Raw genomic sequence first — 17,572 nt, forward strand, 5'->3', positions numbered from 1 at the left:
CAACTCATTTCTTACTTAGCCACATCTTAAAAGGAAATGTCATATGGCAATGTTCAAGAGAAAACCAGCATCTCCTGCCGGAGAGAGGCGATCAGTAAAACCCACAAACCACCGTGGCTAAGTTCTGACCGGTAGCCGTTGCCGGCCAAGCTCCCCAGCCAGGCCTGTTCTTTCCGGGTGAGACAGATTAGCCTGGGTTTCCCGGCAGAGGGCCCTCCTCCTGTGGAGTGAGCCACACAATTGGAGGAGAATTAAACGTCACTTCTCACCAAGAAATTCAGTAGGATCTGCGGCCCCGTCTCCTGGCCACGGAAGTCACCTCCTGTCTCATCAGGGACAGCATCCCAAGCTTGGGGGGATGTCGCCCTGAAGGATCCTCAGCCCCACCTCACGTCTCAGCAGGAGGGGCCTTCTCCATCCCTCCTTTCACACAGATTTCTCCTTGAGCAGATTTTGTGGTTTTAAAATGTAACACTCCTCCCCCTCATGGCTGGAACTAGAGCGCCTGCCGCTTATTAAAAGGGGGACAGGACACCGAAGCCTGCCCCGGCCCAGAGCCCCCTCACCACTGCCGTGACCTGGGGAGAGCTGAGCCCACCCGGGGCGGGGTGCGGGTGCGGGGAGCGGGGGTAGGGGCACCCCTGGGGAGAGCTGGGCAAGCCCCACTTACGCCTTTCTCTCCTGGTCCATCCTGTTGATCTGGCCCCCCACGAACACGCGGACCCTGCATTTGCTCCACCTCTTCTTGCGGCCGAGGAGATAGGGGATGAGGAGCGTGAGGCCTGGCAAGGAGGCTCCCCGTAAATCAAGAGGGAAGTGCTCTCCGGGCAAAACACCCTCCGGGTTCTCGCCCCGCTCTGCCACTGGCAAACCTCTTCCCCTCGCTGGGCCTCAGTTTACCCATCTGTATCACGAGGGTGCTAGACTAAAGAAGGGTGGCACACGGGGCTCTGTGGGCTGGGGTCCATTTGGCCTGCATGATGCTTTTATTCTATCTATTTATTAATATAATTTATTGTCAAAATGGCTAACATACAATGTGTAAAGTGTGCTCTTGGTTTTGGGGGTAGATTCCCGTGATTCGTCACTTACATACAACCCCCCAGTGCACATCCCAACAAGTGCCCTCCTCAATGCCCATCACCCATTTTCCCCTCTCCCCCAACCACTCTCAGATTGTTCTCTGTATTGAAGAGTCTCTTATGGTTTGTCTCCCTCCCTCTCTGTTTGTAACTATTTTTCCCCCTTCCCCTCCCCCATCGTCTTCTGTTAAGAGGCTCAAGATCCATATGTAAGTGAAAACATGATATCTTTCTCTGACTGACTTATTTCACTCAGCATAATACCTTCCAGGACCATCCACGTTGCTGCAAATGGCATGATTTCATTCTTTCTCATCTGCATGATGTTTTTAAATAAGTGAGCTGACATTTAATAATTGGGGGCTCCTGGGTGGCTCAGTCGGTTAAATGTCCGACTGTGGCCCAGGCCGACTGTCCCATGTCGGGCTCTGTGCTGACAGCTCAGAGCCTGGAGCCTGCTTTGGATTCGGTCTCTCCCTCTCTCGCTGCCCCTCCCCCGCTTGCACTCTGTCTCAAAAATAAATAAGCATTGGGGCGCCTGGGTGGCTCAGTCGGTTAAGCGTCCGACTTCGGCTCAGGTCACGATCTCGCGGCTTGTGAGTTCGAGCCCCGCGTCGGGCTCTGGGCTGACAGCTCAGAGCCTGGAGCCTGTTTCAGATTCTGTGTCTCCCTCTCTCTCTAACCCTCCCCTGTTCATGCTCTGTCTCTGTCTCAAAAATAAATAAACGTTAAAAAAATTATATAAATAAATAAATAAATAAATAAGCATTAAAAAATATGTTTATAATAAGTGGGGGCTTTGCATGTGAAAATCTGGATTGCTGGCATTTTTTGAAGATGAAAGATTTGACCAATGGATGGGAACCCTCATCCTTCCTTGTCATCCCTTCATAGAAGGCCAAGAGCAGCTGTCACTTATCACTGCATAACCCTGGACAAATTACATCACCACGCTATGTCTCAGTTTCCTTATTTGTAAAGGAGTCTCAAACAACTTCCTACCTAGGGATTGCATTAGGTTAGCCCACGGAAAGCACTTAAGTCAAGCAAGGGTAAGCGTTCTCTTTATATTAACTTTCACCAACAGGATACATACTACTGGAGCGGGAACATTTTCTGTCTACCTGGGGCCCTATTTCTGTCTACATGGAATAACAAAGCTGAGAGGCATGTATCTTAAGAAAAATGGGAGAGGGTATATTTCTTTGGGAACAGAAGAACATTCCTACAGCTTTTCTGTGCACTGGCCCATCTCCCCCAGTTATGGCGGGTGCCCGTGGCTCCTAAGGCCCAGCTTGTCTGAACATTCCATCCTGTGCCAAACTCAGCTCCTCCTATAAAGTGCTCCATTTTACAGCTGAAACACTGGGGGCCAAGAGAGGGGCCCGGCCAGGCTCCCCCAAGCCCAGAGGTGGGCCCGAAGGCCCCTATTCCCCTTTTCTGGGCCCCGGGGTCCCTCTAGGAACCTTGTCCAGAGTGGCCAGGAAGGGTAGGCCATGTAGGGAAGACAGCCTTGGGGAGAGCTGGTGTCCAGGGGGGCACTGACCTCCATCGTCAAATAGCCAGTAGATGTCTATGGTCTTCTTGCCCTGCTCAGACTGGAAGATGGTGCTGGCCTGCTCCTCCCGTACCAGGGCCTCGGGGTCCACTGCAGGAGCACAGGGGCAGATCACCTCAGAGCAGTGCACATTCAAATGCCTGCGTCTGTCTGAAAACAGAGCCACCTGCCCTGTGAGGTGGGCTCGCTGTCACCCGGGCCACGCACACAGCGGCCAGAAGCACCCTGCTCAGGGCATGCATGGTGGGGACTGGCCCAGATCACCACCAGTGGCTCTCCTGACAGTGAGACCCTCATACCCGATTGTCAGGCAGGTGGACCAGGAGCGGCAGTCCCAGACATGCAGTGCTAGGACGTGCCCCTCCCTTGCTCCTAGCGTCTCTCTCCCAGGATTCTGGTGGGCATTGGAGACCAGGGACCATTCTCTTAAAAACAACCCTGTGCCCCTCGCAAACGCCCACCGGATGCCCCCAGCTCCTGTGCTGTTCCCCTGCCTCCCAGAGCATCAGTGGGAAAGGACTGAAGGAGAAGCCTACTCCTCTCCTCCCTGACATCTGAGTGTGGCCAGGTGCCTTTGGAGGGGTCGGACATGGGCTGCAGAGCCAGCTGGGTGGGTCCTCACAATGTCAGGATACTGAATTCCCAAAGAGGGTTGTGATGTTGAATATCGCCCCAGCCCACCTGCTCTGGCCCCCAGTTACCCATCCCCAAGGGTCTCGAGCACCTCCTGCCCTTGACCAGCTTCCCTCATGGCCCCGCACTAGCTGCCCCACGAGGTGAGGGCGCCTTGAGTGGGGTGGGGACTGACGTGTGCCTGAGACAGATGGCCTGGCCCCGCTGGTGCCGGCTTCTTTGCTGTCCTCCGCTGGGTCAAACACTGGGTCAAACACTGGGTTAACTGCAAGAGAGGGGACAATTTTGTTCCCAGGCTCTCCTTGCCTAGGGCACTTCCAGGCTCCCCCTTATACTAGAAAGTCCTGACTCCTCACCTTCCACTGACCTGACCCCTGCCCCTGAGCCAGGAGCCCTCACAGCCTCTCCCCTTCTCAGCGAAAGTCCCCCTCCTCCGAGAGCCCTTTCGGACCACGTGTCCTGTGTCGGCGTCACTGTCTAAAATGACTTGTGGGTCCACTGCACTTCCTATGGGAACAGCAGCTTCCCAGGGGCAGACTTTGTTTTACCCCTGCAGTACCCTTAGCGCTTAGCACAATGTCTGTCAGGAGCGCGGGCTGCTGTTCTGTAAATATTGGTTGCATCAATATTCATTGCACAGCCGCTGTGTGCCAGGCATGCTGTCTGCACAGGGTGACATGGGTCAGCACGCCCCGGTCCCCACCTGCCAGAACTGTAACATCCGTACCTGTCAGCTCCCCCTGTGCCGCCCCCACTTATTTTCTAGACCATATATTATTTCTTTCAGCCCTGCAAATATGACTAATTCAGGGTCTGCAGATTCCCGCATGACTAAACGTAAAACACATCCCTCCTCGGTGCCCCAAAGATGGTCTCAGAGATGTCCCGTCTCCGTGGCCTTTCTCTGTGTATTTTCATATTCCAGTGTCTTTATCTGGGTATTCTCCTTTCTTCCCTCTTTTTCTTTCTTCTCTTAGATCCTCTTTATCTCATCTGGTTGCAAAAACCCTGATAGTGATTGGGGAGCCCTGAGTTCCAGTCGCATTTCTGTACCCAGCTGGAAGTGTGGCCTTGAGCTGATCACTTCTCCTTTCTGGGCCTCAGTTTCTTCATTTGGAAACCTGATGAGTTCTAAGAGGCCATCAAAAGCTAACTTTTTATGAATATATGAGCTTTTATTCCTTACTAACTTCTCTCTCTCTTCCCTCTACCACTTAAAAAAAATCGGGTTCCAGAACTTTCTGGGCTCCTGTTCTGGCTTTTGACAGGCATGCCAATAGGTGGGGCGTGTACTCACTGTGTGCCTGCATCACTTCCGAGACGTTGAGCCCCTCACGCATCCTCATGACACACACACCGTAGTTGAAATCAAAAGCATCGCTGGGAGGAGAAGAGGTGGGGTCAGGTTCCTCTCGGTCCCAGCCCTCAGCCCCCAGCCCCCAGGAGACCAGATGTCTAGAGTTGGCCTTGCTTTCCACCATGCCCCTCTTCTCTGGGCCTCGTCTCCCCCTCTCTGTGACACGCAAGTGGAACCGGAGAGCCCCCCAGGACCCCTCTGGCTCTATGGTCTGTGGCACTATGGATGCTGTGAACCCTGTACTCAGAGGGAATCCAAGTCAGGCCACTCTTTGAAGCAGGCTCTGTCCTCCTGATACATTTGGATAATCTGCACAACCCTGCCAACAGAGGTGGGCATGGGAATCGCTAGCCCCATCTTAGAGATCCAAAACTTGAGTTTTGGGGAGTAACTTGCCCATGACTGCACGCTAAGGAAGTAGCCAGCTGGGTCTGGAGCCAAATGGCAGAGACAGAACCCTGAGGGCAGGCAGGCACAGACACAGGAATGGCCTTGCTCAGGAAGGCAGCCAATAGCTTGTCTATGTGGAATGTCTAGAAGACTCCTACCCCGGAAGTGGATTTACTGCCCGGTTGACAGAGGGCCCCGGAGACCACCAGTAGGGCTTGATCTGATGAGCCAAGCATTGCCCCCCTGGGTTCTTTCAGTTACACATCTCTGGGACGGGGGCTTCTCAGGCCCCAGCATTTCGGGGTCTTGGAGCGCCGAAGCTGGGGGGTGGGGTGCTGAACAGACATCCCACCACTTCCTGCTGTGACTGTGTCCACCGTGGCTCAGGTGCACAGCTCAGAGTCAGGCAGCTAGTTCACAGCAGACCCGGAAGCAGGTCCCAGGGACCCAGCGCTCAGCCTTTGTTCTGGAAATGCTACTACACACTGCCTCTCTATGCCACATCAACCCAGAAAAGCAACCCAGGCAGGCATTTGCTGGCCATTGCGCAGCAAGAGCTGAAGGAGAAAAGGTTCGGAGTTCACCCTGAAGTCCCCAGGGAGTCCCCACATGGTCGCCTCCCGGGAGGCCTTCTGTAGCCCACAGGCGAGCACAAGGTTTTCACATTTTCAACTGTGAAAACCCCACATTTTCAACTTCTCTGAAAAACCAGAAGATCTGGGCAACACTGGGCCCAGGCCCACATTTCTGCCTGGGCACGGCTGGCTGCAGCCAAGTGACAGCTGCTCACTCCAGCTCGCTCCCCATCGTCCCACACCCGGCCGGTCCCCTTCTCTGTGTTCCCTGCCTGCCCCTGCCCATCTTGGTGTCCGTGCCCCGGAGTGGTGAGCCCTCAGCGGGTCTGTTCCTTCCTGAGCTTTGAACCGCCTTCTTCTAACACCCACTGCTTCCCAAGGCCCAGGAAACTCCCAAGGCGCAAATCAAGAGACCCCAGGCCCTGCCCCCCTCGTGCCCTCACTCACTGCAGGATGCCAATGTAGTCCTCCACTGTGGCCGGGTGAGCCGACTGCCAGTTCTTCTTGAACCCAATCACCAGAATGTTGGGCTTCATTCTCCCGAGACCTGTGGCCTGCAAGGGGTAGGGGGTTGGGGTGAGGGACCAGGCCTCGTGCCCCACAGGGGCTCTGTGCTGTGACGAGGGTGGGGCTCTCTCAGCCCCCGCTGCCCTCTTCGCCAGGTGGCGAGGGCTCAGAAATTCCATCCTGCCGGTTCAGGGTCCTGCCTGTCTGGACACACCTGCGAGAAAGGTGACGTGACAACCAGAAGCTACGATCACCGCACCGTCCCCATTAGCTCTGGATTATTCCAGTTCCTGCTTCTCCAGCAAATTATTCCTCGTCACAAGTGACTTGAATTTGGATGTCAAGCTTTAGCATATCCCCAGGCCATCTCCCCTGCACATCTTTTGCATTTCTTTTTTCAGTGTTTAAAAATGTAAAAAAAAAAAAAAAAAAATCCCCAAATGTGGGACACTCGACTGCATAATTTGTGGTAATGGGGGACTGCGTTCACACTTTCCCCTGTAAAATAAATAAATAAATAAATAGATAGATAGATAAAATAAAAATAAAAATGTAAAAAAAAATTTTTGACGTAAAATTTACATAACACAAAATTAACCATTTTAAAGGGTATAGAATTTGGTGGAATTTAAGATATTCAAAATGTTGTGCAACCATCACTGCTATCTATTCTCAAAATATTTTCATACCCCCCCCCAAAAGACCCTATATGTTCTTTTTTTAAAAATCGTGAGAAATATTTAGAATTATTAGAAAGGACTCCCAATGTTGACTCAGAATTAACACCTATTATTTTATCCCGTTTTACAGATGAGAAACCTGAGCAGTAAAATGAATGGCCTGGTAGAACATTCCGGAACTTGGTCTGAGCGGTGGCATCATACCGCTGGGTGGTATCTTCTTACGTAAACATTTATCAGGCTATACACTTAATACTTGTTCACTTTGCTGTCTGTAAATTATATCAGAAAAGAAAAACACGGACGGCTCAAGCTCCCACCATCCCCACAGACTTCCAGGTCAGTTTCCCCTAGGCCCTGGGCACCCCGAGAAAGTGCCCCAAATTAGCATATCTGGAAAGGTGAGGAAGGTAGGAGACTCCTGTGGGAGTAGGAGCTTCAACTAGCCCCTTAGGACATCCTGCCTTCCGGGTTGTCCCACCAAAGCCACGGCACCTGCATGAGAATCTGTACACCACTACGGAGGTCCTCGGCAATGACGTCTGAGTAGAAGGCCTTGATCTTCCTCTTGTTCAGCCACTTGGTGTGCCCATTGGCAATGAGCCGGAGCTCAGGCATCCTCTGTTTGTGGGGTCCCTGCAGGTGGGGGGAGCAAGTGACCTCAGGGGCTCCTTCCTTCACCCTCTGGCCTGAATGAGATTCAGCCCCTCTCCTCCCTGGAGGCTGCCCCATGGGCTCAGCCACACCCAGAGGTGCCCATTCTCCCATATGGAGTTAGGGGAGGGAAAGAAGAGAAGGGAAGGAGGGAGCAGGGCGGGGGAAGGAAAATGGAGGCAAGAGTGAGAGGTAGGGCAGTGGGGAGAAGCTGGTGACTGGAACAGGGGAGGGCAGGGGAGGAGAGAGAACCAGGCCCACAGCAGGGTCCGGTAGGCTTTGCTTCTCCACAGCCCTTCTGTCCCCCACGGCCCCCAACGCTGCTTGCCACCCTTCCAAGTATGGACTTCATGCCCAGGGGCTCCTCCAAGGGTACGTGCCCACCCCACCTGCAGGGGCCACTCACAATGAGCACGTGGCCACAGACCATCAGGCTGAGGTTCCGGGTGAAGGTGCCCACAAAGTCAACCAGGGCCGGGCGGAAGTTGGGGGGCCCCGTGAGCACCAGGCACTGGGGGCTGAGGAGGGGAAGGGAAAAGGGCATGAGCCATCTGGACAGAGCCCACAGGGGTCTGGGTGCAAAACGCAGGTGCCGGGAAGCGTAAAGACTGGGAGTGGGGAGGCATAGCATTTACAAGATCTCTGTGTCACCTGGGTGGGTGACTCGGCCTCTGGTCAAGGGCCGCTGCCACACTCAGCTGGAGCCAAAATTGGCCACTCCTCAGCCGTGTGACCGTAGGCCAGCTACGTAATTTCTCTGTGCCTCCGTGTTCTCATCAGTGACCGCGGTAATTTCATACACCCCAGAGGCCTGTGGTGAGACGGCGGATGGCACTTTGTGCAGCAATGCAACGTAAGTACTTAATGGCTGACTGTTAGCTATTAAGGTGTGGTGGGAAGGGGTCCAGGACACCCGAGTCTCCCTCTAAGGAGAGGTTCGTCATAGTCAGCCTGACGGACACCTGTGGCAGGGATGGCACCACCCCATCGCCCTTCTAGAGCCCCCTGCATTTCAAAGAGCAGATCCTGCTGTGGAAACTCAGGTACAGAGAGGTCACTAGACTTGCTTGGTCCCCACTGAGCCATGTCAACCTCGTCTCCTCCCCGCAGGGCGGTTCTCCTCCACCTCTGTTCCCTCTCTGAGCAAGGACCACGCCCACCCTGGGTTTTCCCCGGGGCAGGGGCACGGGTCTTGGCCTGGAGCCTCCCAGAGCAGGGACATGGCTTTGCTCACCGGTAGTTCTTGATGTGATCCTCCACCTTGTTGAGGCCCACCGAGTAGCTCAGGGCCAAGTTGTAGGAGCCGGCCTGAACCGAGGAGCCCCAGTTCACCTCTGAGCAGGAGGGGTGAGCACAAGATTAGAAATCCCCGGGAGAAGCCAGACGTGCCAAGGGAGGGGACGTTGACCTTCTTTAGGAATCGAGCACCACGGGAGCTGGGCTGGCTGGTGGGTGGACAGCCTACAGATCTCTTCCTGATGTTTGCACATTGTCATACGGCTATATATTTAAAAGTTATACTTCATAGGATCAAACTCTATAAAATGTTCTCCTCCCTTGACAAGCAGACAACGACCTGGAAAACCAGGTTCAAATTTAGAATTCCAGGCCTTCCCGGATTGCTGCATCCTGTCCCCAGACCACTGTCACCCCTGGATCCGCACTTGCGCGTATGTGGGCACCACGCTGTGTCCACCTGCCCTGCGGTCAGCCAGCCCCTGGCCACCCGCAGGCCCGGGTGTGCACACCAGCAGGCCGGCTTTTTCAAGAGGATGGACCTGGGCAGGCAATTCCTGGGTCCTGGGTGCTGGCGGGGGTGGTCCGGACCCAGAGATGTGGGTTCTGAGCAGACACATTTCCCGTAGGCTTCTCATCCCACTGGGAGGGACGAGGCTGGAGGGTCAGAGCAGGGCCCTTGAGAGCACAGAGCCTGACACAGGCCCTCCAGCTGGGCCGAAGGGCACGATGGTGTGCTTGGCACCCTCAGGGGGACAAGGGGCCCCTGGGCCTCTGGGCAGCCTGAGACCGCACACCTGGCTTCTTGTAGATCACGTAGAGCAGGAGGAAGAGAACGACGCCGATGGCGATGAGGGCTGCCCACCAGGTGAGAAGGAACATGATGACCACAGAGATGACCGCCCCGAACAGCGCCGTCCACTTGCTGTAGTATTGGAACGAGGGTCTCCACCCTGGGCGGGGGACACAGGTCACACTCGAGCCTCCTCCTGGGCCGGTGCTGCTGGGGCAGGGCCTGGGTGGCAACACCAGCAGAGCCCAGAGCCGGGATCCTGGGCTCTGCCCACCACCCGGGTCTCCTGGGGCTGGGCCTGGAGGCTCCGGGGAGGACCGCCCGCCCGCCTTGGCTGGCACTTGGCCACGTCAGGCTACTCCAAGGAGGAGGCATCCAGCTCTGGCCAAATACGGCCACGCGTCAGCAACAGCACCGGCTCCCGTGTCTCCCAGGGAGCCAAGGGGGTGAGAGCATGAGGAAGGATGTGGTTCTGCGGGGCTCCATGCCACCGGGCCGTGCCCGGCCCACCACTACCGACAGCTGCCCCACGGCACGACTGTGGGGCACCACAGCCCCCAGTCTAAGGCAAAGGTGGCCTGGCGACCAGCCCACTGGGGATTTGGGGCCTAATAAGAAGAAGAAAAAGGTTTTCTCGAGACTCTTTACTGCCATCTGCTAGAAGTTTTTCAGGACAAACATAGAAATCGATGACGCAAACAGGCGGCACCCCAAGAGCTGTGCAATTAACAACCTACGGCAACCCTCTCTGTGACTTTGGGCCATTCTCTTCCTCTTCTGGGGAGTCAGACTCCGGACTCCTGTAAGATTGGTGCAGGAAGGCACTAGAAAAATCTCTGCACCCTGGAAACAGTGTATGAATCCACATACAGGGGACACTGTCCGTGCTTGAGAAAGGATAGCTACTATGATGATGATTTCAATGGTTCCTTGAATTGGTTTTGATTTGGGAGGTGACTGTGGTCTGCCCACCTGCATCACGCCTTCCACTCCCCCACCCATGCCCCCGCCCCAGGTGCTTCCTCCCACAGAAGGGTGGAGGGGGCTGCTTACCGGGCGAGTTGGTGATGGAGGCGTGGAAACAGCTGAAGTTGATGAGGGCGTAGGAGCACAGGAAGAAGTTGGAGATGATGGGGGCAATGGTGTTGAGCTCAGCTTCAAGGACCCGAGGGGAGAGAGGACAGTCTGTTGGGTAACCAGCCAGGGAGCCACCTGGCACCCTCTCTGGCAGTTGGGGGATTCCAGACAGGCCACAGAGGCTCAGTGAGTCTCGGCCTTCTCATCTGTGAAATGGGTCCATCGTGTTGTGACACTCAAGGGGCCGATGTTTCGTTAACCGTAAAATGCCAGCTCTTAAGAGGATGGAGAGCAGTGGGAGAGGCTACGGGATCACAAGGACAGTGGCTGTCACATTTTTTTTTGTAACACAAATTACAGTAGGAAATATACTTTACAGCGTGACCGAAGACACGGGACCTATACGATCTTTTATCTGAAACCCTGAGACCACAAGACACACACAGTTCCGCCCGCAGTAGAAACCCACTCAAGAACAAGTTCCTTCCCTTCCCTGCCTCACTCCACTGCCAGTGCCCCGAGAAACCCCAGACAAACTTGTGTATGTGTACCCTTGTCTCAGGGCCTGCTTCTGGGGGATCCCAAAACAAGACAAGCACCTCTTATGCATCAGGGCCTCTGTGCACGATTCCACTGAATCCACCACAAGAGCCCTGCCCCAGAGCATCTGAAATGACGGTTCTCAGTCTGAAGTGCAATCAGAACCGCCCAGATGAAAGGACATCAAATCTGAGTCGGCGGCGGGGTGGCGGGGGGGGGGGGGGGACTGCACGGTGAGCAGGAAGCAGAGGTGTGTCTGGGGAAGCCCAGGCCTGACTAGTCATTTCCATCCCCCGGGGGCGGCCCTGCTGCCTCCTCATCTGGTTCAGGATCCAGAGCAGCCAGTGTCTGGAAAGGTTCCCTTGAGTGGACGTGAGTAGATTGGTAGGGATCGCTGATGCCAGCGTGAGTAGCAGGACCACGGGACCACCAGCCGAAACCCCCACCCTGCTCCTGCATAGAGAGCAGGGGCCGGAGGGTCAGCGTGCCGTAGCGTGGCCACCGCCCTTGCTTGGTGCGGCCACCTTTCTTCTAGCAAGTTCTGCCTTATTGGTTAAGGAGACCAGGAAGTACTGGGGAGTGTGTGCGTATACGAATGCATGCGTGTGCATGTGTGTGTGTATATGTGTGCACACCGGTCTCTTCCTGCCCATCTATGACACACCTCTTCTGCACTCTCTCTCCCATTCTGCAAATGAGACCAAGGCTCAGGAAGGTAAAAATGATGTGTCCAAAGCAATACAGCTGGCTTATGGCAAAGCCAGGATACAGAGACAATCTGGGGCGCCTGATGGCTCCGTCGGTTAAGCATCCAACTTCAGCTCAGGTCATGATCTCACAGTTCGTGAGCTCGAGCCCCACCTTGGGCTCTGTTGTCAGTACTGAGCCCACTTCGGATCCTCTGTCTCCCCCTCTCTCTGCCCCTCTCCAATTGTTCTCTCTCTCTCTCAAAAACGAATATAAATTTTTTTAAAAATCTAAAAAAAAAAAAAAAAGAGAGAGAGAGAAAAGAAAGTCCATCTAACTAACTGATTAACTGGGATCTGTCTCCTCGGGCATCTTCTATCTTGAAGTCCAAGGGAGCTGGCAGCTCAAGGGTGGAGAAATGAGTGTAGACACCTACAGAGATACTGACTGAGCTGTTTGTAAAAGCTCCCACCAGCTGTCCTGTGCTCCAAAGTTGTCCCGGGGTCTAATTCAGACCTGGTGTCTGGGGGGTGCAGGCAACTTGCCAGGACACGGGAATACGGAAGCAGGAAAAGAAGGTAGGGTCCCTTCTAACAAAATCGAATGGTCCACCTGCCTGGTGTGGTGTGGGAGCCACCCTGTCTGGAGGCGGGGGAGGGGCGGGCACCGCATGACCCTCCCGAGTCTTCTCCCAGAGAAGCAGCCTCTCACCGATGATGATGAAGGCCACGGCGATGGCGTAGGCCAGCAGATAGCCGCGCACGGGCTCCTTGTTCTTGCCGTAGCCCTTGCCGAAGAAGCCAATCAGTGGGTACAGCTGGTCTTCGCACAGGCACTGTGGGCACAGGAAGACGTGCTCACCCCAGGCTGGGTGCCCCCCTCCCCTCCCTTGCAGCCCCAGCTGGCCCTGCTTCCTCCCTCCACCTCAGCAGACTACTGGCCCCAGTCTGGGTCCTGTCTTCTCTCTCTCTGTCTCTCTTTTTTAAACATTTATTTTTGAGAGAGCATGAGTGGGGGAAGGACCGGGAGAGAAGGAGACACAGAATCTGAAGCAGGTTCCAGGCTCCGAGCTGTCAGCACAGAGCCCGACATGGGGCTCGAACTCACGCACCAACCGTCAGACGCTTACCTGACCGAACCACCCAGGCGCCCCCTGGCTTCTGTCTCTTAAAAGGGAGTCATCTCCCTGCCCACCCCCACGTCACCAGGGAGCTAGCAAGGGGGCAAAGAGAGGGGGTGGCCCGCGTGGGGGTGAGACTGGGTCAGAGAAATTGCAGGCAGGGCGCCAGGCTGCACAAGGGAGACTGTGGGAGGGAAATGCGGGTGCTCTTTGCAGCATACCATGGGACGGGGGCCGCTTCCTGCGGGTTTGCTCACTAGCCCCCTTTCTCCTTCAGTCTAGACGTCCCGTCCCATGATACCTCCAGGCCTCTGTAGGGGTCACCTGGGGACCCTTCCACCGGGCCTTCCGACACTCGCGGCCCCGTTCCGCGGCCTCACCTGGAAGACCTTGGCGGCGGAGACGAGGCAGGCCAGGGCGGAGGAGAGCGTGGCCCCAAAGATGCCGGCCGTGATCAGGGGCGCAAAGCCCGACACCATGCTCATGGTCTGCAAGGACATGGGGTTCGGGCCCCTCATGGTGGGGCCCCTCACGCCCGGAGTCCTCGCCTCAGGGAGGGGCTGGGTCCTGAGGCCCCCGAGTCCACACTCCTCGCCTGGAGATCCCAGTGCCCACCGAGTCAGGGACTGGGCTCAGGGGCCCCCCACCTGAGCCTGAACCTCTTTCCCCCGCGCCTGGGACCCAGCCCCCCAAACCACGTGTGTCCCAGCCCGTTCCAGCCTCTGTCTGGTCCTTCCCCGCGTCTGCTGGGCCAGACTCCCTGGCAGAGGCCGCGCGTACCTGGTAGTAGTTGATGAGGCCATAGCGGCAGCTGTGCTGGTGGGCACACTCGGTGAAGTTCCAGCCGTAGCCACAGGCCAGCCCCTCGCAGGCGCCCGAGCCGGGGGTCACCGTGGCATTCAGGACCCCGGAGGCATCGCGAACCACGCAGGAGCCTGAAGGGGCAGCAGGGCTTGGGGAGGCCTCCCGCCCGCCCTTCCCTCCTTCCTCCTCTCCTCCCACCCCAGACACTGGCCGCTTCTGCACAGGGCGAGATGCTGCTTGAGGGGCCAGCTCTCCCTTTAGCGTGTGCTACTACTAATGGATGATGACGACGATGACGATGACGGCAATGAAATCTGCTAACGTGCAGAGGCACTCACGACGTGCCACGCGCTCCGCTAAGCGCTTGAAACAACCCTGGGAAGCAAGTATGACCATCGCTTTCGTTGTCAGTGCCATTCTACAGTGGCGCGGTGACCTACAGTGACCCGTGAAGATCACCATGTCCTTCTTAAAGCAGAGACCTGGCTGGCTGTGACCGGGGCCGTGTCCCTCGGCCATCCGTGAGCGGCTCGCCTCACAAGGGGGTGGCGGGCAGCCAGAGCGCCCGTGAGGATCTCAGTGCGAGGCAAGGGTCAACAGCCCAGGCCTGGGTTCAAACCTGACTCCACCACTCAGTGGCTGTGTGACCCTGGGCAGGTCGCTTAACCTCTCTGAGCCCTGCTTTTCTCCTCTGTAAAATGGCGGGTTGGCAGTGCTTGGACTGAATGTGGTGAGGCATGTCAAGGGCCGGGCATGTGGTTGAGTCAGCGGTTAGTGTCGTCTTCACCACCACCACCATCGTCGTTATTGTTATTATTACCCATCCTTGGGTCAGAGTATTGTTTCTCCTCTAGGAATTTCCTACTCTTGAATCTGTAACCTCAGGTTTGAAGGGACCAGAGGAGCCTGGTCTGACCGTCCCCATCCCCACCACAAACGACCACCACCACCCCCCCCCCCCCAACGAAGATGTTCTGGTCACCACCGGTTGTCCCCAAAAAGAAGGTTTGAGGGTCCACTTCTTGCGGTCACCATGCTCTCCCTGTTAGAGAGCTGAGCCCCCTGCCCCGTGTGACCCTTCCGGCGGTCTGGGCTGGCTACTCACCGATGGTGGCCGAGATGGCCAGGTAGGAGATGGTGGTCCAGAAAATGGCCATGAGCGTTCCCTTGGGAATGGCTACAGCAGGGTCCTGGGGGAGGGGGAGGAAGAGAGAGAAGGCATCAGTTAGCCTCTGGGCCTCCGTCAGGCCCTTCTCTTGTCTGAGGCCCGGATGGGCCAGCAACTGCTGGCCGTGTGTGAATCACCGTCAGGTACCCATTGATTTGTGTGGTTCCACAGCAATTAACATACAGACAAGCCCCAAACTCTCCTCTGAGGAGAAACTGGCATTTTCCTAGCAGAAATAACAAATCTTCACATGCACACATCGGGTATTCCACTCTTCCAGACACTTCCTCAAACATAACTTCCTGGGCAGTGGCCAGGGTGTCCCTACCCTGCTGGCGGGGAAACTGAGGCCAGGAAGCGGAGCGGAGGCCCCAGCCGGCTGAGCCAGGGGCAGCTCTGTCCTGACCACACCAAGTCCGCAGCCTCAGGTCTGGGGGGGCTGGTGCTGGGTGGTGCAACACAGGTAGGGACCCTTACAGCAGGGTTCCCCTGCCAGGTGTAGACCCCAGCCCCGGGGGCAGGCCACGCGGGCACTGGGAAGGACATCCGTGCACCTCCCCAGCTTTCCCACAGCTGGCAGGTAGAACCACAAATTACAGAGCTTGGAGGGACCGCGACACCGTTCAGCGTCACAGGCAGGTCCAGACAAAGCTGGCAACAGCCAGTTCCCTGCCTCAGACACTCAGGAGCCTGAGTTGGAATCGATGGTCACTCAGTGATGAATGAACGACCCCCGGACCCCACCCTTAAGGACCCTGTGCCCCAGGGAAGGAGGTCCCGCCAACACAGGGCGGATGGCACCTGTCACGGGACAGCCTGAAGTGTTCTGGAGAACAAGGGGAAGGAGGGAGAGCAACACGGTGCAGCGACCATGGAGGGCCTCACGGCAGAGGGGACAGCTGAGGTGGCTCTGAAGGCCCTGGGGTGGGAGGAAAGGTGAGGCAGGCCAGAGCCAAGTGGAAGCAGAGATGCATTGCTGAAGCGAGACTGGGGGACCTGGAGCTTCCAGATCTGCTGCAGTGTCTGCTTTGGGGGGCCCGGCAGCTCTTCCTTGGGTACCAGGATGGCCTGACTAGGTCAACACACAGAGTCCCCCTGGTCCCAAGGCCAACGGACCGCCTCCACTTCCCCTCCCACCTACAGTGGGTTGAACAGTATCTCCAAAAATTCGTGTTTGTTCAGAACCTCAGATTATGACCGTATTTGGAAATAAGGTCTTTGCAAATGTCGTTAGTTAAGATGAGGTCATACCCAGTTGGGTGGGCCTTAAATCCAATGACTAGTGTTCCTGTGAGAAGAGGGACGGACACACAGAGGGAAAAAGGCTGGCTGAAGACAGTCGCAGAGACTGGAGAGAGGCAACCCCATGCCAAGGACTGTCAGAGCCACCAGAAGCTGGGAGAAGAAAGGAAGGATTCTCCCCTACGGCCTTCAGAGGGAACGTGGCCCTTAACACCTTTGTTTTGAACTTTTGGCTTCCAGACTGTGCAAGAATAAACGTCTGGGATTTTTTGTTTGTTTGCTTGTTTTTGGTTTCTGTTTGTTTGTTTCTGAGAGACAGAGCATGAGCAGGGGAGGGGCAGAGAGAGGGGGAGACACAGAATCTGAAGCAGGCTCCGGGCTCTGAGCAGTCAGCACAGAGCCTGACAAGGGGATGGAACCCATGAACTGTGAGATCATGACCCGAGCCGGTGTCAGAAGCTTAACCGACTGAGCCAGCCAGGCACCCCAGTGTCTGTTTTAAGCCCCTGTGTTTGTGGTAGTTTGTCACAGCAGCCGTGGGCAGTGGGCACACCCGGCCTCCATCCTACCCCTATATCTTGGCCTGAAATCTCTGAGCCCGGCTCACAAGTCAGGCACATCCGAGCCCACATCCCAGCCTGTCTCTTCCCAGGGGTATGTGCACTGGGACAAGCCCCTTCACCTCTCTGAGCCTCAGGGATTCCCTGAACCCTGATCTGTGAGATGATAACCCAACATGGCACGCAGCCAGCACCCACAAATGTGAGCAGTTAGGAGAGGGGGCTGTGTCGTGCTCGGGGACACGCGCTGGGACCACAGATGCAGTACAGACCCCACAGCTGTCACCTGGAAGTCCCTTGTCTCTCAGCCTCAGCCTCCCCATCAGAAAATTAAGCTAGTAAAGCTTTCCTCGGCTATAGCACAGGCTGATGGTAAAGAGACATTGGTCACGAGATTGCTCTGTCAGTGCTAAAGGGTCAGGGAGGTGTGAGGGATTAATATGATGGTAACTCTGATGTCACCCTTAAAAAAATTTTTTTTAATGTTTATTTTTGAGAGAGAGAGAGAGAGAGAGAGACAGAGCACAAGCAGGGGAGGAGCAGAGAGACACACATAGAATCCGGAGCAGGCTCCAGGCTCAGATCTGTTAGCACAGAGCCCGACGCGGGGCTCAAACACACGGACCGCGAGATCATGACCTGAGCTGAAGTCGGACTGAGCCACCCAGGCACCCTTGACATCACCCCTTTAAATGTCACATTCTCTGAGGTCTCCGGCCACCTTGTGCGAATTTGTACCAGCTCCTCCACCCCCGCCCCCAGGGATTCCCTACCCTCCCTCTGCTTCGTTCCTCTCCCCAGCACCACCCACAAGTCACTCTCACTCCTCGTCCTCCTTATGTTTCGGTGCCTTGTCTCTCTCACGAGAATGTCAGCTCCATGAGAACAGGAACTTGTGCCTGTTTTATT

General features: G+C 55.9%; 1 protein-coding gene across 3 annotated transcripts in view; it reads right to left on the reverse strand.

The window, feature by feature from the left end:
• SLC12A3 (solute carrier family 12 member 3) overlaps window positions 1-17,572 on the reverse strand; it is a 37,951-nt gene that overhangs the window by 12,602 nt on the left and 7,777 nt on the right. For 2 of the 3 annotated variants that reach the window (XM_047834841.1, XM_047834840.1), the window contains exons 9-22: window positions 14,799-14,883; window positions 13,670-13,824; window positions 13,270-13,377; window positions 12,481-12,604; window positions 10,519-10,620; window positions 9,470-9,625; window positions 8,671-8,770; window positions 7,843-7,954; window positions 7,278-7,418; window positions 6,043-6,149; window positions 4,571-4,653; window positions 3,449-3,538; window positions 2,629-2,730; window positions 671-782 (exon numbers count right to left, since the gene is read on the reverse strand). In XM_047834841.1, coding sequence (XP_047690797.1) covers window positions 671-782; window positions 2,629-2,730; window positions 3,449-3,538; window positions 4,571-4,653; window positions 6,043-6,149; window positions 7,278-7,418; window positions 7,843-7,954; window positions 8,671-8,770; window positions 9,470-9,625; window positions 10,519-10,620; window positions 12,481-12,604; window positions 13,270-13,377; window positions 13,670-13,824; window positions 14,799-14,883 — 1,577 coding nt within the window. Of the gene's footprint in view, window positions 1-670; window positions 783-2,628; window positions 2,733-3,448; window positions 3,539-4,570; window positions 4,654-6,042; window positions 6,150-7,277; window positions 7,419-7,842; window positions 7,955-8,670; window positions 8,771-9,469; window positions 9,626-10,518; window positions 10,621-12,480; window positions 12,605-13,269; window positions 13,378-13,669; window positions 13,825-14,798; window positions 14,884-17,572 lie in introns of all 3 variants that reach the window. The other variant, XM_047834842.1, reaches the window with a different exon arrangement.

Source organism: Prionailurus viverrinus, chromosome E2, assembly GCF_022837055.1.
Source record: "Prionailurus viverrinus isolate Anna chromosome E2, UM_Priviv_1.0, whole genome shotgun sequence".
Taxonomy (NCBI): domain Eukaryota; kingdom Metazoa; phylum Chordata; class Mammalia; order Carnivora; family Felidae; genus Prionailurus; species Prionailurus viverrinus.